The sequence below is a fragment of the Fukomys damarensis genome, unplaced genomic scaffold (assembly GCF_012274545.1).
Source record: "Fukomys damarensis isolate Sample0158 unplaced genomic scaffold, DMR_v1.0_HiC HiC_scaffold_17, whole genome shotgun sequence".
Taxonomy (NCBI): Eukaryota; Metazoa; Chordata; class Mammalia; order Rodentia; family Bathyergidae; genus Fukomys; species Fukomys damarensis.
In genome coordinates, this window is record NW_022900929.1 from 32,588,419 (window position 1) to 32,610,335 (window position 21,917).

General features: G+C 46.7%; 1 protein-coding gene across 4 annotated transcripts in view; it reads left to right on the top strand.

Moving 5' to 3' along the window:
* The first annotated feature begins 6,906 nt into the window (after positions 1 to 6,906).
* Frmd5 (FERM domain containing 5) overlaps positions 6,907 to 21,917 on the top strand; it is a 43,854-nt gene continuing 28,843 nt past the window's right edge. For 3 of the 4 annotated variants that reach the window (XM_033764941.1, XM_033764942.1, XM_033764943.1), the window contains exons 1-3: positions 6,907 to 7,011; positions 11,812 to 11,854; positions 12,061 to 12,139. In XM_033764941.1, coding sequence (XP_033620832.1) covers positions 12,078 to 12,139 — 62 coding nt within the window. In that variant the 5' untranslated portion in view covers positions 6,907 to 7,011; positions 11,812 to 11,854; positions 12,061 to 12,077. The remainder of the gene's footprint in view (positions 7,012 to 11,811; positions 11,855 to 12,060; positions 12,140 to 21,917) is intronic. The other variant, XM_010624858.3, reaches the window with a different exon arrangement.

Sequence of the window (21,917 nt, forward strand, 5' to 3'; positions counted from 1 at the left end):
GCTGTGTGATACCGAGTGCCTCTTTGGGCCCTGTCCTGACTGCAGAATCCTGCGAGGGCAGAGGAGAACACCTGAGCAGGGCTGGGCTACAGCCAGTGGCTTGTCTGGCCCCTGCTATCTTAAGATGGTGTGGCTACAGATGAACATGTCTGTATCCCCACCCCACCCCGGAAAGGGCATCCTGCCCTTTTCTGAGAGTAAGCTGGCTGCTTCTCTAACTGCAGCCTCTGCAGGTTCTGGGCAGACTTTGTTGGTTTTGGACTGAGCAAGAAAAGTGGGCTTCTGGGCCAGGAGCACAGCAGGGACTCCCTCCCTTCAAAGGAAATGTAAATTAGTGTGGAAGGTGCTGAGGTTAGGAAATCTGAAGCCCTGCTGTTCACACTTTGTCCCTCACTCCCCTTCTGCTTCAGAAAGCTGGGCAGGGTGCATGGGGCACCACAAGGCCAGGAACTGTACCCCAGTAATTGATTCACACTTTCCTTCTCGCTCACTTCTGCCATGGCCCTCAAAAGATGAGCTAATGTGTCTGCTCCTCTGTGACACTGAAGAGCTTTTACAAGGCATCTGGCAAGCATCAGCACACGTGCCCGGAGAGGACACTGGTGAGGGAAGCAAGGACACCTTTGGCCTGGAAGAATATATAACTGTAAACCAGAATGGAGGCTGAGAAGCTGTCCCAGTCCTGGTACCCGTTCCTACAGACCCTGCCAATCTTTTTTGTTGTTGGTGGTGGTGGTTTTTGGTTTTGGTTTTGGTTTTTTTTGGTACCAGGGATCAAACTCAGGTCTTGAGATTGAAAGGCAGGCCACAGAACCACTGATTTAAGTCCCTGGCCCAAGACCCTGCCAATCTTGAGGTGGCGTTCTGCCCTGGTCCCATAGAGGCCCACTTTCTTTGATACCTCCCTTCCTCCACTGTCTTCTCAAAGAACCCATGAAACCAAGGCTGGTTCCCATTTCACAGCATGTTGTCTGCAGTGGAAAAAATCGTGATCACTCTTGCCCTCCTGAAGCCTCATTTAGTTTTCACTTAACATCTGTGTGCCTCACAGGAAGGCAGAATTGGGTAAGATGAAGCCTGGGGGAGAAGAGAGCTTTCTACATGCTGGCTCCCCTTGTCACGAACCACTGGCCATGGCCTAACTCCATCTGCAGTGTGTTAGGCTGAAGTTTCTCTCCTGCCCAACAATGTGCATTAGGAGGCAGAAAATGCAGTTAACCTTGAAGAGTTGAGGTCACTGGCTCAAGCTTGCTTGCTGCTTGCTGCCTCAGTCCCTTCACTAAAGAATAGACAAAGAGGGCCGGGGATTTAGCTCAGTGGTTCCTCTGCCTGCCATGTAAGGGCCAGGACCTGAGTTCAGTCCTCAGTACCAAAAACAAAACCAAAAAAGAATAGACAAAAAAGAACAGAACCAGGTGCTCCAGAAAGGAGCAAGAGCAGGAATTTGCCCAGCCTCATTCTGGGATGATTCTAGGAGGTTCGCAGATAATTTTTTGTCACATATAGAGAGAATAAATGGGTTTAGTTACATGCACTGCTATTTTTAAATATGTATAAGAAGTATTACTGTGGTTCATAAAATATAATTTTTTTATGGTACCAGAAATCAAACTCAAGCCTTTACACTTGCAAGGCATGTGGAACCACTGAGCCAAATCCCTGGCCCTATTTTTAAATCCCAACCAAAAGACTGGGAAGGAATAACCTTTGAAGTTCAGCTGCCGGGTAAGGATTTGGTGCTCTGCCTTGTCTCACTTGTCCTGCAGATGAACATTCTCAAGCTAGAGCTCTGGGTTGGTGACTGAACAGCATGAGTGCCTATCAGTTTAATCAAGGACACAACATTCAACACAACAATAGGCAGCACATGCATAGCACCAGGTAACTACAGGCAAAGAGAGAGGATGGAAGTAGATAGGTTTTGCCATCCTTCCAGAAGACTGGCTGCACAGAATATTCCAGAAACTCCTGGATATAATTGGCTGGGAGAGGGCTTCCTAGACCATGGCTAATAACAAAGTACCAAGAGACTCATGAGGCCAGGAAGCTATAGATTTCTACAGCCTTATCCCCACCAACATCTTCTTAATGATCAAAGTGCCTAAAACTTCAACAAGAGGCCCCCTCAAGCCACCCCAACAGCCACAAGCATGAGCACCCAGGGAGGGGGGTAGGCCACACTCTTCTGTGGAAAGGGCCTCCTCAGCTGTGCCTTGAGTAGATTCTGCCTTTGTGTTTCTTCTGGGAATTTAACCTTCATGGAATTCTGCTGCCAAATGAACTCTGTTCCTACCTTTCTCTTCATTTCCCTCACCTGGACCCTAGCCTTAGAAGGTGCTTCTTCCCATGAGCCTACAAAAGAGCTTTTCAGCTCATAGCCAGGTATTTGCCAGCAATAAATAAGAATCTGAGGGAATTCTTACTTCCTGGTGGGCAGCAGGGGACGCACCAATTGCTAAGAAACAACCCAAGAAAATCCTTTTTGATGTCTATAGGTAAAGTGTTATGTGCTTGTTTCCTAACATGTGCAAAAGAAAAGCCATTCTTTATTTTAGATCCACTGAATCTAGAGTTCTACCAGCTAAGAGTCTCTGAGCTCATCTGAGGTGCCATGCTATGCGAATGAGTTGTTTTTGTGGAAGGCAGGATTCTTACTTAAAGTCCTTAAGATTTCCATGACAAGAGCACATTTTCCCCATGACTGTCTGTCTTCATTACTTTTCTCTCGTTGCTGAGAAAAAATACCAAACACCCAAAGCTAAAGGAAAAAATATTTATTTAATTCATGGTTTGTAGAGGTTTCAGTCTATAATCAGCAGGCTCCAAGGCACAGTGGCACATGGCAGAGAGGCAACAGTTCTCAGAAAAAAACAACAAGGGAAGGAACAGGGGCCTTCTCAGCAATCAAGATCTCCTCTGCTCTGTCTTTGAGGCCTATAGTTTTACTGGAGCTTCCTTTCTGGCCAAACTGAAGATATTTTAAATCATTCCTCTGGACTCTTTGCTCTTCATTATCAACATAGATCCGCTAAAAAGCCCCCCAATAGCAACTATGCCATGGCCCCAGCACTAGACTACCTTGAAATTCTTCTCCAGATTTATTAGTCCACCATCATTAATCTCAGTCTCAGGCAAGTCTCTGGACATGAGCAAAATGCAGGCAAACTTTCTGCCAAGCTATAACACACATCATCTGAAGTCCAACAGCCAATGCAGTACTTCTTCTTAGCAGAAACCTCCTCAGCCTGGTCTTTACCAGCTTTATGTTCTGAGCTCTGATCAAAATCTCCCATATAGTGCAGCCTAAGGTGTTCTAGCTCTACTTTTTCAGCTGGCACCTCCAAACCTTTCCAAACTCTTCCCACAAGCCAAGTTCTAAGAACTCCTAAGCCACATGGCCAAGTAATGTCACAGCAATGACCCCACTCCTGGTACCAAATTGTCTTAGTTACTTTTCTCTTATTGCTGAGACAAAATACCCAGCACTCAAAGTTAAAGAGGAAAGGGTTTATTTAGCTCATTGTTTGTAGAGGTTTCAGTCCATAATCAGCTGCCTCCAAGGCAGGGTGGCACATGGCAGAAGGGCAACAGTTTATGGTGGTGGAAGATAGAAAAAGCAACAAGGAGGAGGGGCCCTCAACAACATCTTTTTGCTCCTTTTATTTTATGCAGATTACTTAGGGGCCGGTATCACTCATACCCTCAATCCTAGTGCCCTTGAGCCTAGCATTGTACTATGAATCAGTTCCAGGAAAAGGTCCACCTGTGACCACATGAGGCTTTGGGGGACATCTCAACACAAGCCATGCATAACACTCTCTATCCTAGGCTTCTGCTAATATGGTTGCTGCATGTGTGGAAGATTCTTTGGCCATTAAAATGCATGCTAACTGATCACAGTGCAGTAGTCAGCTTGGGGCAAAGTAAAATGTGCAGAGGAAAATAATCATAATATGCAGCTGTCTCATGCTACTCCATTTCAGTTGTGGGAGAGATAATAGTACAGGATCTGCTGTATGGGACAGAGTTAAACATATTTTCTCCACTCTCAGAGAACCTTAAACATGAGTTTAAGTTTTTTTCCACTCTCTGAAGGTCAGTAAGGAAGTAGTCGATAGGCTCTGCCCAAAGAGACAATAACTGATGGAGTCCTTTGAAAGACTAGTTTGTGGCCCACCATCCAGAAGGGCCAATGTGGTACCTTGTATCTGTTCTGAAGTATCCTTTTTCAATTGGGGACCAAAGTGTGTGGACATGGGGCCACTGCTTTGGGAACATGTTATATGAGGAAACATGAGGCTACCAGAAAGCAGGAGGGATACTTAGACATTGCCTCCTCCTTCAGTTGAGCTGTCTACCACCTATCCTGCAGCTTCTAAAAGGACAAGCTTTTTATAACAGTTGCTGAGAGATTTAATATCCTCCCCTTGTTCTCCTTCAATACTATAGGGTAGTGATGATGAACATTTTAGATCTTTCAGTGATACAAACAGCCCACGGCAGCATACATGCCATGGGTTCACCACCACTGGTATAGGCTGAGCCAAAAAAGAAGAAGTGAGGTGTAAACCTTTAGTGAAAGTCTTTAAAAACATGCCCATTCTTGAAGGGCCAGACCTTTCTGTGATTAACCATGGCCTTAGGCTTTAGCATAGGTGAGTCCTTAGGAATATATAAGATAGCCTCAATTTGGACCTAAAGTTGGATGTGTACCCTCCAGAGACAGTCATCTGAGATGAGCTCTGGGGACAGGTCCAGAGATAGATGCTTTGCAAGCTTCAAATGTTTGGATAATTCCCTGATTCCTTTTCCTCCCTGCTTATCCTTGATAGCCAGGCAGCTCTCTGAGGCATAATTTGTGCTTTATAAACAGCCTGAAAGACACATGGTGAAACCTTTCTAACCGTGACCTTAATCTACTGGTTCATGAATTTATTCAAGAAATAATCATTGAGTACTACCTGTTTTGGGCATGTGCTAAGTTCTGGGGGAGGGATCATTCCCTCATGAAAATCAGTCTTGAAAAGTAAACAAGTCAACAAGATAATTACAAAGTGTTGTAAGTGCTATAAGGGACATAAAGCCACACAGAAGGGCCATTCTGCAGAAACACCTTTCTATAGAGGAGAATGCCTCTGAGACCTCAAGGGTAGGAGTTCCTGGTGTGAGCTGCAGGAAGAGCATTCAGGGGAAGGGATTGTGAAGTCAGAGATCTGAGGTGTGTTCAAGGAAAGAAAAGCTGTGGCCAGCATGCAGTGAGGAGGAGGCTGTAGGATGAATTCAGGGGAAGGTAGAACCCAGGCTATGTGGGGTGGTACTAGCCAGGACTGGAGTAAGACTTTATTCTGACAGCAGTGGGAAGGCATAGTGGTGTTAAGCAGAAGTGAACAGGGTAATTAAAGGTCACTGTGTGTTCACTGCCACACTGTGTGCAATAGATGAGAAACACATTGCCGGTGTTGAATCGAGTGCATAACTTGGGGTTCATCACAGTGGTGTAGAGAATGTACAGTCTTGGAGGCAGGACTAGGGATGTGGCTTAGTGGTGGAGCACTTTCCTCTTATGGGTGAGCCCTGGGCTGCATCTTCAGCAATGCAAAAAAAAATCCAAAAACCACAACAAAAACAACCTGAGATACACCTGTATGTGCTAAGTGTAAGGGGAAAGAAGAAACAGGATAGAGTGTAAAAGTATGTTATAGATGGGGGCTGGGTACATGGCTCAGTGGTGAACATTTGCCCAGCATGTGCCAATCCTTGGGTTTGATCTCATCACTGAAAAAAAACTATAAGTAGATTTTTTTTTCCCTGTACCAGGGAGCGAACTCAGAACCTTGAGCTTGCAAGGCAGATGTGGCACCACTGAGCTAAATTCCCAGCCCACAAATAGATTTTTTAAAATTTTTTGTGAGTACATGTTTGTGCACATAATGATCACACTTATCCTGGAAGCTGGTACATGTACATAACACATCTTAATTCTTTTTTTTGAGACAATATCCACGTGTACAGTTTTGCCTGTGTACAAAATGGATGCCTGGGAAGCTGGCAGCAGATTGCTTCTGAGGAGAGGAACTGAGACCACGGGGAGATGAATAGAAGGGAAACTGACTCCCATTGTGCTGTCTTTGGTACACTGGAGTAGCTTACACTGTGCCTGTATTACTTTCCTGGCAAAAGCATTATACCTAAATCATGATCACTCTTGTTGCTGCATGAAGATCAGACTGAGGGGGTTGAGAGCAGAAACAGAAAGCCCACAGGAAGGTACTGGCAGTGGTCCATTTGAAAGATGCTCATGGCTTGACCTGTGGAGTTTGTAATCAGAATGAAAAAAGTGAACAAATCCAATATGTGTGTGTGTGTGTGTGTGTGTGTGTGTGTGTTTGTGTTTTACTAGGGATTGAACTTGAACCCAGGGCCTTTAATCTACTGCCCCCAGGTTGGTCTTTTGGTTGGTCGGTTGGTTGGTTGGTTCGGACAGGGTCTCACCAAGTCACTAAGTTGCCCATAGAGGGCTCAATGTTGGCATTAAGGTATGTGCCACTATGCGTAGCTTCGGTATGTATACTAGAGGCAGAGCTCATGGATATGCCATAATTGCTACTGTATTCCACGTGGACATTCCCTATTCCCGCTAGTGTGAGAAAGGTTTGTACGTGAGATTGGATCTGACTTAGCTGACTCAACTCTGAATTCTCTGATATCTCTGTGAGTTGCTGGGCTCTTTCCAGCTAAAAACCTCAGAAGGCGGAATATGTCTAATGCATCACAGTAATGGGGACACAGAGATAGCTATGTGCCCCCTTCATCCCCACAGCTATAAGAAATCTTTAATGACTATAAAGACAAAGTCACACTGAAGAAGACTGTTCGTTTCTCCAGCGGGGCTTGCTTTCTTTGCAGAGAGATGCCAAGGGCCAGTACCTGTTTGACCTTCTTTGCCACCACCTGAACCTCCTGGAGAAAGACTATTTTGGCATACGCTTTGTGGACCCAGATAAGCAGCGGGTAAGTCAAAAGTCAAAACACTAAGGGAGCTGAGGCTTGGTCAATAAGCCCAAAGCCTTGAACCTGCGTATTGAGAGTTAACTTCAGGAGTGAAGCACCAGCCAGACCCTGTAGCTTGACCCAGAAGGCACCTTAGCTGCAGCTCACCTAGAGAGCCTGCCCTATTACAGATGTAGACATGGCACCCTAAGGAATATAAGGGGTTTGCCCAGAGTTAGTTAGGGTTGGAGGCTTCGGGGAGAGGCCACTACTGGGTCTGGGAACCTGGAGCTTAAGGGGAGCCTCTCCTGCCCTCTTCTAGTAAACAAGCTTAACCATGTTGTTCCCATTGTGAAGGTGCCACCCCCATCTCAGCAGAACAGAAACAGCCAAACTGTCATAGGCCTTTCAGCACCTTGCAAATCCTGTGATTCTTGCTCTGGTCCACACAACACAGGCAGCACTGTAGTTACTGGGCACTGACAAGGACTGTAGTGGTCCAGATACAGACAGAAAGAAGTCTGCATCCTCTGTTCCCTTCTTGACCTCAGCTCTGTCTCCCCAGTTGGCTCCTCCATGCTGTGGCCACCTGGATGGGCAGCTTTCCAACACACGTGACTTCTTCCCTCTCAGTGCCTTCACTTCTGTAGTCTTCTTGCCTGAAATGTGCTTCTCCTCACTTCACCCTGCATGCCTTCCTTCTGGCTAGCTCCTTTCCATGTTTATGATCTTCCCTAAGAGGCTTACCTTCTTCAGGAATCTTCCCTAATCATGCTGTGTATTAGGGGCCCTCCTCGCAACCTGCCTGCCTCTGAGATCCCCTACCCTGGTGCTCCTTACAGCACGCTGTGACTGCTTGTGCTTCCTGCAAGTAAGTTCCAAGACAGTGTGGGCTCGGTCTTATTCAGAACCTTCTCCCACGTAACTAGCACAGCCCAGTATATAGCTGGTGTTCAGTAGGCACTTGCTGAAAGGAATCAGTGACTAAGTTAATGGTTATAGTGCCTTATTCCTACCTCTTTTTGCCTGGCTTACAGACACCTGCAGTTTCTATAATTTTGATTCATTCTCTCTCTGGCATTTCTGTTGAAGCAGGACAATTTGCAGATGCATTTAGGTCACTGTGAGTCAATTCTGTATGGCCTTGCTTTTGCCACTTCTGGTCATCTGCGCGTGTATTCCAGAGGAGTTTCCTCAAACCTCCAAATGGAGTTGTCTCTGTTGTCTCTGGGGCCCTTGGGCCTAGAGGGCTCAGCATTTCAGCACTGATTCTGATTGCAGATGTGCCCCTTACCATGTCAGAGTCAAGAGCTGTTTGTCCTATGATGCTCTGTTCATCTTGGCCTTCCAGGCCTTCCAGGAAGGCTTCAAACACGTGAGCTTTAGGGGAAGTTCTGAAAGACTGTCTCCCTTTCCTTGACTAGCCCCACCCCCTCTCTCCACAGACAGAGTTGTTCCTCCCAGCCCAGCAGAGCTCTGAGCAGCACCAGTGTTTGGAAGTAGTGGCAAAGTGGCAAAGAGGCTCCACTCTGATGACTGTGTCAGTGCTTACTGGAGAAGTAGATCTAATGCAAGACATACACATACAAGAATTTACACAACTGGCTTACAGTGGCTGGCCGCAGTCGGGTGTGGAAGACTGCGAAAGGTCCATCCGCACACTGCAGATCTGAAGGATCTGATTGAAGGCCTGGAGCTCAGTGTCCCATGTGAGTCCCTATGAGGCTTAAGGGTCTGTGCTGAAATCCAGGAGATGATGTCCAAGGTGAAGGTGAAGGCTGGAGCTCCTCCAAAGTAACAGAAGTGAGCCTTCCTTCTTTATTTCCCTTTTATACCATTTTGGCAACAATCCTCCTTAGGGTGGGTATCCACACCCACAGCTATGTTAAGCCAGTTTAGTTGGCTGTTTCTTACTCCAATTGACACAGTCACTTAGCAATTACATCTGCTTAGGTGTGAACCTTAGTTCAAGGCCACAGGTACTGTCATAACAGAAAGCTCCATATCCTCCCCTGCTCCAGGCGCCCACTCTCTATAAAATAGTGGGATGGTTTCACAAATGGAATGTGGGTGTCTGATCTGAACTTTCCTTTAAAAATACCCCCAAGGCTGGGCATGGTGGTGCACACCTATAATCCCAGCACTCAGGAGGCTGAGGCAGAAGGATCGCTAATGAGTTTGAGGCCAGCCTGGGCTACATAGTGAGTTCCAGGTCAGTCTCAACTACACAGTGAGACCCTGTCTCAAAAATAAAATAAAAAATAAAAAGTTACCCCCATGATGTTCTCATCTCCCAGAGGTAGTTGTGTATGAAGGAAAAAAGGTTAAATGTGTCTGTGGATTAATTTTGTTTGTTTCGACTGTGTGTGAGAATAAGAGCACACATGAAAATGATAAAGATTAAAAGGAAAAGGAGCTAGAGAGAGAGGGAGAAAGAATTGAGTAAGATGAGAAATAAACATTTTGGGAGTGCCTGCTGTGAGCCCAGACATCTATCTGATGTCTGTCTACTGAGTTGTGTCTGGCACTAAGCTAAGAGTTTCACACGTGCTCTTCACATAATCCTTAAGGCTAATGAGATGGATCTCCATAACTATAATAGCCATCTCCAAATAAGTAAATAAAATCTCAGACCAGTTAATTAACTTGCTTAACCAAGGCAAATGGCAAGAGCAGTCTTATGTCAGTCCTGACTCCAGAGCCTGTCTGGTTTCAAAGATTCCATGCTGGAATCACATCCTCTGAGAGCCTCTGAGAGCTGAAGCTTGAGATACTATTGGAGGGCTGCTGCAGGGAAATGGACCTGTAAAGAGCCGTCCTAGAACTGCTGGCCCCTGCTGCTGAGGGAGGAGATGAGCGCCCCAGAGCCCCAGGGTATATAAACTGCTCCTCCTCCTCGACGGGCTGAGCAGTGTGAACCAAGCATCTTCCAGTGTCTGGGGCTCTCTGGAACTCTGCTGGAGAAGCTGCCCTCCCCTCCCGTGAGTGCTGGTCAGATGGCCTCTCCTCCTCTCAGCCCTCCCTTCTGACTTTTCCAGTTCCCACAGTCCGAAGATTGTGCGGTTTAAACCCATTCACCCAAATATAGGAGGAAACCCTCCACCCCATGTTACCAGTTTGCTAGTGGAGAACCACCAGATTTCACCAGAAGAGCTGTAAACAGCAACTCTGGCAATCACTATATTCTTGCGATCCTCTCAAGACTTCTCTACTAGACCCTTCAAATCCTTTGGACAAACTGACAGCTTTCCAATCCCTAATCTCCTCCAGCCTCGGCCCTTTCTCGAGCTCTTACTAAAGTACAGACTAGTCTTCTCTCCAGCCTTTTTGTCATTCAGCACCACCCTCTGCTGACACAGTCATGTCTCTAATTTCTGTCTTCCTTTGTTTATTTATTTTACTCTATCAGCCTAAAGGCCAGGCGTGTTGTGTTTACTGAGTCCCTGACACGTGTCAGATTCCTCTCCCAGTACACAAGCCCAGAGTGCTCAGAGCAGGCAGGCTCCTCTGCCTCTTCAGGCACAACCTGGAGCTCAGCCATTTCTGTGGGGTCTCATCTCTGGCCTTTGCTTTCCCACGGTGGGCCGCGTGATGTGAGGAGGACCTGTTAACCACACTGAGTGGCTAGAATGAGTTGCCATCCTCCCGGGAACTTAGATCAGAGGAAGCTGGAGAGCAGAATGTCAGCTCAGAAGGTGACCTATCGTCCAGCCCGGAAGGTGGGAGCAAGGAATTGAGGGATGCCAGAGTGCTGTCAGCTGGGCCTCAATTGCTTTGCTGCTGGGGGAGGCACCTGCCAAGGCATTATGTAAAGTAGAAGTAGCCAGGAGAAGGGGCCCTGTGGATCAGGTCCCTTTATGCACTCAACTCCCCCATGTTGAGAGCAGTGCAGGCACTGGTGACTGGCAAGTAGGACAGTTTCCTTCCCTCTCAGAGCTTACACCTGGGGACTTTAAGCCACTTCCAGGCAATCAGCCCCCAAATAATAGCAGTTTAGTTCTCTGCAGATTGGCAGTTACCAGCGTAGTGTAAAAGCAACAAACATCAATAATGAGTTTTATGAAGGGCCTGTGTAGAACTGAGAAGCAAATTTAGATTGGTCTCATCACTTCCTTCCCCTAAACTTAAGTGCCATGAGGGAAAATGTATCGCTCCTATGTTCAGCCTCTAAAAACCCAAAGGGAACAGGAACTATCCTACACATTGGCTGTAGTTAATTATCTTATAAAACTTATATCCCATGTGTGCCAAGGAACCCAGAGTAAGTGTTCTCTAGCACAAGGGTTGGCAATCTATGATATGCAAAACAAAAATGGAAATATATACCAGCCGTCATCTCTGCCTTGTCTCCATTATGCAGTTTCTCTTAATATGTGCTACTGATGGCCTCTATCCCACTGCATTGCAAAAAAATAAATAAAGCTGGCACACAACACAATACACAGCACCCAGTACACTCAGATTTCTCTGCTCAAGCCAGGAGGGTCTTTGTCCCCACTGCACATTATGCAGTCCTTCGTATTTGCTTCCGTGCCACACCCATGGCTTGGAACTCTGGCACCCTGCTTAGGAGACAGCTTTTCCAGGGAAGCCCAGGAATGGCATCTGAAGCTGGAACGATCCCCCCTTCACAGCTGATTCTACAGGGAGCTTGTTGCAGAAAATCATACCACTTTTTACTCTCCAAATGTATATTACACAAGTTTTTGATTTGTTTCCACCCTAGGCTGCAATCTGTCTAAGTCATTTAAATTGGATAAAACAAGTTATATCTGACACTGCTTCTCATTACGGTTTTCACGTCCTGCATTCTTGTTTCAGCATTGGTTGGAGTTTACGAAGTCTGTGGTGAAGCAACTGAGATGTAAGTATTCTCTGTGATGACCGGGGCCTCACCCCTAGGGAGGGTGGTATGAAACCCCCCTGAGTATGAAGTCCTGGTCTGCACAGGCGATGTTCCGCTGTGCTCATTTGGCCTCAAGCCTGAACGGGTTTTCTTCTGGTGGTTGGGAGACCTAGTCATCCTCTAGGAGAGGCTCTCCCCTGATAGCTGTCACTTTTTCTCTGCAGCGCAGCCTCCTTTCACCATGTGCTTCCGCGTGAAATTTTACCCTGCAGACCCTGCTGCCCTGAAAGAAGAAATTACCAGGTGAGGTTGAAACGTACTCAAACGTGCCGGAGCACCTCCTGGAGGATGGGAGAAAGGGGTTGTAACCTTTTAGATCCTCAGCCAGAGGCGCCTGTTTTAGGCAAGTGATTCTCTTAAGTGGAGCCTACCTAGTCCGTTAATTGTACCCACACACTCACCCCTCCCTGGAGCAACAGGAGCAGCCTGCGGTTTCTTCTTCAAAGTCTGCAGGCTTCATCTCCAACTGCTCACCCCGAAAGGGACCTGGAGTAACTAATCAGAAACAGTTTTTCTCTTACCTGGCACATGGCTGCTGTGGACGGTTTTGGAGAGGGCTGTGTTGCTGCCTATTTGGGGGACTGAAAACAGACTTCAGTGGCCGATTGGAGGTGCCTGGGGAATACTAACGACTGAATCCCAACGGGCAAGCTCTGTGTACTGTAGGATAAGGTCTGTGATAAGTTCTAAGTCTTAGGGATTTGTGTGCTCTGGGATGGGTAGAGAGCTATGTGGCAGGAATCCTGTGTGGTTCAGCGCCCTCAAGGATGAGAAAGAGCCTCTGTGCCACAGCCCTCCTCCAGCAAGGTCAGTGAGCAGAGGAGATGCAGGGCTTCCCCAGGGTTTTGTGCATCTGAGCTGCATTCACATTGACATGCTCGCCCTGTGTGTGCAGCGGCTCTCTATAGTGGGAAGGGCCATGGGTGCAGAGATGACGCCAGGGAGTCCTGGAGACAGCACTGCCAGCTCTCATCCCACTCTCCAACCACGGACGTGGCACAGATGGGATTGAGGCTGTCATGGGACTGTTTATCATTCTGTGAGACTCTGAGGTCTGGATCCCGAACCGCTTGCTAGGAAAATTCCAAAGACAGGAGAGAAGAAGGAAGAAGGATAGAAGAACACGGGATCTTCATTTCCATTCCAAAGAGCGTGTCACTCACTTTATATCAAGTGAGAGGAACAAAAGTTTCTCTGAGGAAGACAAGGAAATGGAAAAGAAGAGGACAAGAAACAGGAATGAGTAGTGCAAAGAAGCAAGATGGAGCGGGAAGGGGCTTTTTGCACGGGATCCAGGGTCAGTTGGAGGGAGTCTTCCTCCGTGTTGTCAGAAGGACCGGGAAGGCTATTTCCTGCAGGTGCTCAGGGCAGAGCGCACCCACCTACTTTGAAACACCAAGGACTGTGACCCAAGGAGCAGCTGGACCCAACCTCGTGGTCCTTACCAGGTGGAAAAATCACAGAAGGAAGGGCAGAGCCTTGGCATCACCTTGTAGTGGGCAGGGGCCAAAGCAAATGCTCCCACTTTGCTTCTGAAAACCCATCCATATGAATGATTGGCCCGTCAGCTTCAGGCAGGTAAATGGGGGCAGAGCCAGTGTGATTAATAACTTACGCAGAGGGCTGTGTCCACTGGTGGCCCTAGTGCTTACCTCAGCCGGAGCCCCTTGCTGTCTATTAAAAGCACCAATTCCAGGACAGTCACAGAAGTCTGTGCTCCTGTCTGCACATCAGAACAAATAGCACATGTTTTTGTTGAGAGCCTTGCATGCCACCGCCTCACCAAACCAACCCTGGGGCTACAAGAGGTTGACCTAATACGGCTCCACGAGCTGTCAGTGACAGCTCCTCTGCACGCAGCTTTCTAATGTGATTGAAGGGTAAAATCATGAGGTTCTCTTGGCCTCTTCAACTTTCTAAGTCAGATGTCATTGTATTATATTAATGCTTAGATACTTGTACCAAGGAAGTGTTTCAGACCTTGATGTTCAGGTCCAACTTGTGTTACTTCTTGGCTATAGGGCTTGTGTATAAGATGTTTAACCTCTCTGATATCCGATGGGGTTGGTCATACCTACTTCTAAGAGTCGATGGGAGAATTGACCGCTATACAAGGTCTTACGCTGCTCCCCCTCCCTGCCTGCCTTTGATGTTTTTGAGACAGCATCTCACTTTGCACTATATTCGCTCAGGCTGGCCTCAAACTCCCAGCCTTCCAAACACTGGAATCACAGGCAGGCTCCACCATGGCCGGCGCAACACAGCCACCGAGCCTCACACTGAGCAAAAGCCCCGTGAATATCCTGCCGGAGAGGTGGTCCTCGTGAGCACGGTATGGGACCAGGTCCAGGCTCGTACCAAGTCCGCACACTCACTGTGCGTGCATTTGTGCAATCTTTCCGCTTCACCATTGGCCTCTAGAGCACAGTGTCTCAGCCTTGACAGTGGTGTGATCTTCAGGATGCCCAGGCCTTACCTCTTGTTTCACTGTCTCTCCCCACCAGGGCACACCCTGTGAGGCTATGGAATTGCTGTGTCTTCCTTTACTGATGCTAAGAGAGTAGGCACCTGCGCCAGCCTCACCTGATGCCCAGAGTCCGTTCCTGGCTCAGATCCCTTCACCCCGCCCTACTGCCAAACTAATGGAGCTGTCAAGTGTGTTTTTCCCTGGTAATATTGGTCCTAAATTTCACTGCTGTCTCTGCCCTTCCTAAAAAGCCAGGCTGAGTGAAGACAGTGAATGAAGCAGGAACAAAGAACTGTGCTTGAATTTATCTCTTGCATTCTCAAAAGATAAATTTAGCCCACAGCCATACCACCCTGAACGCACCCAATCTCATCTCAGAGGATAACTTTAGTATCCAAATCCTAATTAACTTCTTTTGTCATTTTTAAGGTAATAAATAGATTCTCTTGTCTAGGCTGGAGACAAGGCCAAGAAAACGGGAGGTTAAACACAGGCTTTAGCTTTTAACTATGACTGCAGGTGAATGAGTTCTTTGTAAGGTCAAGTGATGGAAGGAAATTGAGCACAGGGGGAGCCCTCAAGTGTCCCGACACCATCAGTGCTCAGAAGAGTTATTAGAAAGCATGTATGTGTCACTCGTTAGCAAATGGAGGCATCAGGTCATCTAGTGTTTCAGGGAACTTCATTTTGGGCCTAGGTTAGGCAAAGATAAACTGGCAGACTTTTCCTGTGATATCCTGCCAGAGAGTAAGCCCTGCAGGCCTGTTCCACTCTGGCGTGGTGTGGATGCAGCCTGGAAAGGACAGAAAGGAGTGAGCAAGTGGTACCCCAGGAAACCTGGCTTCACTGGAAGGTGTGTCATGGACCACTGTTTGCCAACCCTCAGGCCGAGAAATCAGAAAGACCTAGGCTTGAATTTCAGATCCCTCTTTAGTTTTTGATATCTCCAAGTACTCAGTTTCCTCATCTGTGAAACAGGGACAAAAATGGCAGTGACCTCACAGAGTTGGTGTAAGGATTAAGTGACAGGCGTCATGTGAAGCAGTTAATTGGGACACACAGCACAGACCCAGTAAATGTAAGTTATCTTCATTTTGATTTTGATTTATTATTTTGTCACCTCCTCCCAGAATGTCAGCTCCACAAGAGCAGGAACTGTATTCTTTTCCCTGATATATTATTCTCAGCACTAATGATAGTATCTCACACACATAGTAAGTATCAGAAATTAGATGGAGGGATGGGTGGATGAGTGAGTGGGTGAGAGGGTGGATGGATAAGCACAGGATATACAGGGTTTCTAGAAGAATATTAAAAATAAATATAATAAATAAATGTAGATGGGCATGGTAACACATGCCTCTAATCTCAGCCTTTGGGAGGCTGAGGCAGGAAGATCTCTGTGAGTTGGAGACCAGCCTGAACTACACAGTGAGATCCTGTCTCAAAACAAAACAAAACAAAAAAGGTAAATATAGTCTCTGACTCTAAAGAGTTTGCAGTCTAGTCTGGGGGAGGAAGACATACTAAACATAATGATTAGGAAATAGACGAGGCCAGTGAGGAATCTATTGGAGGAAAGGTGGATCCAAAAGATCTTCTGCAAGAAACTCTCCAGGAGCCTCCAGTGCATTCCAGAGCTCAGAACCTTTTATTCTAGAAACATCTGTGGCTTTAGTCCCACCATCTGATATCAAAAAGCACTGTGCAGGGCTGGCAGTTTCAGTGGTGCCGCCACCTGCCTCGCAAGCTCCAGGTCCTGAGTTTGATCCCTGGTACAAAAAAAAGAAGAAGAAGAAGAAACACCATGCCAAAACCACAGAAGAGCTCAGGTTTTTCCTGGCTGTCTTTCAGCCCCTCACCTATTCTGACCCACTTCACACTACCATGCATTTAAGACAACATTAGCCTTAAAACAAAAATGGCAGCCAGGCATAGTGGTACACACCTGTGATCCAAGCACTCTGGGAGGCTGAGGCAGGAAGACCCCTAGTACAAGTCCAGCCTAGGCAACTTAGTGACTTAACAAGACCCTGGCTCCAAGTTAAAAATAAAAGAGGCCAGGCGTGGTGGCGCATGCCTGTAATCCCAGCACTCAGGAGGCTGAGGCAGGAGGATCGCTATGAGTTCAAGACCAGCCTGGGCTACATAGTGAGTTCCAGGTCAGTCTCAACTACATAGTGAGACTCTGTCTCAAAAAAAAAAAAAAATGACTTGGGATGTACCTCAGTGTGAAGGCCCTGGGTTCAGTCCCCAGTACTACAAAATAAAATAATAAAATATTTGTTTAATAGAGATGAAGCAAAGCCTTTCTGTGGCCAGAAGAAGTAAATAAAGTTAAAAAGAAAAGTTTTTTTAAGAGCAAGTTTGGTACCTTAAATCTGATTTCTCCTTTGGGCCAGTCAACATTTCCCTCTGGTGGCCGGTGGTCCTGCCTTACTTAGGAGGCCTCCTCAGACAGCTGGCTGGATAACCACGAGGCCGGGAGTGCAGACCCTGAACTCTGACCGTGTGACCTCAGACACGCCACACCTCTGGACTTCTGTCTCCTCAACCCCAGATGAGAGAGTTGGGCTCTGTGACTCCCCGCTGGGCCAGCAGACAGGTCCTCACAGAGCGGCACCGTGCCAGGTGACGTCTTCCCGGGTCCCTGAGTGGTGAGGTCCCAGGGCCCCAAGAGGGTGTCTGAGCATGCAGCGAGCTGTACGGGGTCACATGAGCAGCAGCTCCTCGTGACACAGAGAATTCGGTGGAGGCCACTGGGGCAGAAAGCAGAGGGGAACCTTGGGCTCCTCTGGTCCCTGAAGCTTTTGACAGATTCTTTCATGAGCTCATTCTTCTTGTCCTCTAAAGACTGGTTTGTTTCTTACAGACTGGACTTGCCCTTCTTCCCTTTCCCTCTCCATTTGCTAGGCCTTGCTTAAGAAGCTGTGTGTGTGGCTTACCCTTGGGCTCCCTGCAGCTGTCCCACCCCAGACGTCCGGAGGAGCCCTCCCAGCCCCAGTAAGGATCTTTGTTCCCATCCCCGCTCCTGAGGCCAACGCTGTGCACCCTCATTAAAGGACGCCCTGGAAGGACAGTGGTTCTCCGTGAGGGATGATGCTCTTGAGGTGGGAGCACCCCGCACGGACTCTGCCCCCTCCCCTGCCACACCGAGCTCACCCCAAGTCAAGTTGAAGGGCATGGAAGAGTGACGTCCACGTGCTGCCAAAGCCTGAGGAAGGTAGGAGTTGGAACCGTGAGAGGCAGAGAAGTGCACACTCGCTCGCTCGCTCCCACACACCGTGTGGCATTTCACCATGGGAAGCAAGTGAAGACAAGCTGGCTTTGGAGATCCATCTTATTATTCGCTCTCTGTGACATCTTTTTTTCCTCCAGTTTTTCTTGGCAAGCACTGGGGCAGAGTGGGTCTGAGGGGAGGAGAGGGAAGCGTTCTCATTAACATCTTCACTCCCGTGCTCACCTTCCCTTAGATCGCTGGGCTTAGAAGGAAGCCTTTGAACTTTCTGAGGACAGTGCTGTTTAACTTTTCTCTGTCTACACCTGCCCTGGGGTCTCTACACCTGGGGAGTCTCGTGGAAGAGTACAGGGAGCATGGCTTCATATTCTGCATCTCCAGAAAGCACTCAGGGCGCTGTCTGCTGAGATGTGGGCCACACTGGGCTGCTCCTCCACTCTGCTTGTGAATTCCAAAGCTCTCAGCCTCTCCTGCTAGCAGCCCCTCCTTCTGCCTCCTGGGGCTGCGCCATCAGTAGTGTCGTTTCCCTGGGCGTTTCACATGACTGAGTGCACATGAATCCTGTTTTAGTCTTCAGTGTAAAAACAGAATCAGGCTATAATTCCAGAACACAGGAGGCTGAGGCAAGAGGATCTGAGTTCAAGGCCAGCCTGTGCTACATAGTGAGACCCTGACTCAAAAAGTCAAAAATTTTTAAAAAGAAGCTGAGAAAACCTCCAGTTGCCTAAGAAAGGCCTACAGGCTGTCTGCCAAAGTGCCACAGAGCATAGCTTCAAGCAACAAGTATTTATTCTCTCAGAATTTCATTTATTAGCCAGGTGTGGTGGCACACGCCTGTAATCCCAGCACTTGGGAGGCTGAGACAGGAGGAGCTCTGTGAGTTTGAGACCAGCCTGGGCTACATAGTGAGTTCCAGGTCAGTCTCAACTACATAGTGAGACCCTGTCTCACAAAACAAAAAAAAATTTTTTTTCATTTATTTATTTTCATTCCCTCATTCATTTATTTGCTTTCAATTTTTATTTACTAGTACATGTTTGTGGTACATAATGATTATATTGCTCCTGGGGAATTGGTACATGTATACAACACATCTCAATTTTTTTCATCCCCTTTCCCTCCTCTCTTTTCCCCTCCTTCGATTTCTTGGTCCTTTTCCCATTTGCAAAACATGCATCTCCCTACTTCCTACTATATTTTATTTTTCTCTTTATTTATATTTTGCATTCCTTATATAAGAGAAACCACATGCTATTTAAACTTGTGTGTCTTATTCATTTCACTTCACATTATGATCTCAAGATGCATCCATTTCTTCTACAAATAACTCATGTTTATCTTTTTTATGGCACAGTAGTACTTCATTATGTATAAGTACCAAATTTTCTTTATTCATCTGTTGATGGACATAGAGGCCACTTCCAAGACTTAGCTGTTATGAACTGTGCTGCTATAAACTTGAGTATGTGTGTATCACTGTAATAAGATGTATTTTACTCAGGGAAATGCCTACATAGGGAATAGCTGGGTCATAAAGAGTTTCTAGTTTTAGTGTTTTGAGGAATCTCCACACTGATTTCCATAGGTTGTACTAGTTTACATTCATACCAACAATGGAGAAGGGTTCCTTTTTCACCCACATCCTCACCAGCAGTTGTTATTATTTTATATCTTGATGACAGCCATTCTTTCTGGAGTAAAATGGAATCTCAGTGTTGTTTTAATTTGCATTATTTGCATTTCTCTAATGGCCAGAGATGCTGAACCTTTCTTCATATATCTGTTGTTCATTTGTACTTATTCTGCAAACTGTCTGTTCATTTCAGTTGCCCATTTTTTGATTCTTTTATTTGGGGGGGTCTGGGTTTTTTTGGTTTTTTTTAGACAGGATCTCACTATATACTTCAGGCTGGCCTCAAACTCAGTATGTAGCCCAGCCTGGCCTTGAACTCATAGCGATCCTCCTGCCTCAGCCTCCCGAGTGCTGGGGTTACAGGCCTGAGCCACCACACCCAGCTTTGATGTCTTTATACATATTAGATATTAGTCCTCTGTCTGAAGATTATCTAGAAAAAAATTTTCCCATTCTGTAAGTTGTTTCTTCATTCTGTTGATTATTTCCTTTGCTGCACAAAAGCGTTTTAACTTGATATGATCCCTTGTGTTGATTCTTGATATTATTGGGGTTCTGTTCAGAGTTCTTGCCTATGCCTATGTCTTGAGGAGTTGTACCCATTTTATCTCCAGTGGTTGTTTCTGTTTTAACATTTAGTTCTTTGATCCATTTTGTTTTTAGTTTAGTACATGGTAAGATATTTAGGTCTAGATTAAATCTTCTACATATGGAAAGCCGGTTCTCCCTGCACATTAAAGAGGCTGTCTTTGATCCAGTGTATGTTTTTGGCCCCTTTGTCAAAGATCAGATAGCTGAATGTGCCTGGGGTTGTTTCTGCATCCTCTCTTCTGTGCCGTGATCTACATGTCTGTTTTTGTGCCAGTACCATGCTGTTTTCTGTCATTGTAGCTTTACAATATAATGTGAAATTCAGAATGTGATGCCTCCTGCTTTGCTGTTGTTACCCGGGATTGCTTTTGCTATTCTGGGTCTCTTCTGGTTCCAGATGAATTTTAGAATTGTTTCCTCTAGTTCTTTGAGGAATGATTTTGGTATTTTGATTTTTGTATTAAATCTGTATGACAGTTTTGGAAATATGACCATTTTGATTCTTGATTCTACCTATCCAGGAACAGGGGATATCTTTCCATTTTCTAATGTTCTCTTTGATTTCCTTTTTCAGAGTGCTATAGTGTTCACTGTAGAGGTCTTTCATTTCCTTGGTTCGTGTAATTCCTAAGTGTTTAATTTTTCTGGCTGCTACTGTGAATGGTACTGCTTTCCTAATTTTTCTCTATTTCAGAGTCTGTGTGGTGAGGAATTCAGGGGACAGCGACTGGGTGGTTTGGCTTGTGGTGAGTCATGAGCCAGGCCAGTCATCTCGAGGGTTGACTGGGTTGGAGGATTCACTTTCTATATGGCGCACTTATGTAGCAATTGGCAGAAGACGTTGGTTCCTTGCTGGCTCTTGGTGAAAGACATCTTCTCGCTACACAGACCTTCCTGTTGGGCAACATAAGTGTCCTCAAGCAGAGTGCAAGTCCAGAAGAAAGAGACAACACAGAAGAAGCCACAGTCACATAGCATCCCGGTCTCAGGAGGAGACACTTACTTCTGTGAGAAGCAAGGCAGGTGGTACAGAGCACTTGGCTCTGAGCAGCTCAGAAACCAGGGACCCCGCCATGGTAAGGAAGGCCCAAGAGTCGGCAGCTGCCATGAAAGCCCAGTGAACATCGAGGCAGTGATAGCAGCTGGCAGAACTACAGAGAGCAGGTTAATGTTGAAGAAGGGAAATGTGGAAGTCATCACCAACAAATTCATTAATGAGTCTATGAAGCTCAGGAATAGTGATGCTGAAGTTGAAAAAACAAAAGAAAGCGTATATGCTAATCATCAGACCAGAAGTACCACTTATAAAATACTGAACAGTTTGTGAAGGAGAAGAGGAGGGAAGAGAATTTGAAACAGAAGAATGAAGACATAAAAATGGAGTTAAGAATTAATCTGTAATCAGAAACCATGCTAGGTCATTACTGATCTGCATATGTGTATTTGTATATTTTGCTAAACCTGCACACAGTATTTGTTAAATAGAAGAAAAAACATACAAGGTAAAGAAGTGCCCTCCAAGGAAAATGTTAAAATCGGGAATCTCATCCTGCTTCCACCAGTGGAAGTCCACACAGACGGGGGAATCTGCAAGACACACCCCTGCTCCAAGGAAGAGTCCTGATGTTCCAGACAGAAGGAGAGAGAAGGAGGAGGAAAACGGGAGGGGCGGGGACAGGACAGGACAGGACAGGAAGGACAGGATGGGTCTGTATGGGAGGGAAGAGAGAAGCAAGTCATGAAGTCCATACCACAACCCACAGCCCAACCAATCCTGAAATGAGGGGGATCAGAGAATTTGGGGACGTATTGGAAATGGCCACTGATGCTCCCCAGCCAAGGAGCTACCACAGGAGGTGACCGCTCAAGGGCTGGGATGTGCCTCAGAGCCCCACAGGCCCGCTCTTCTTACCAGACGCTGACACTGTGACCATCAAAGATCACACTTCTAATAAACATTTCACCGTGGAGGGTCACCAATCCCATTCCACCAGGATGGGGTCCATCCGACTACAGGGTCAGGAGGGTGGGAAAATGCAGGGACTGGCCAGGGATGTAGCTCAATGGCACCACGCCTGCCTTACAAGTGCAA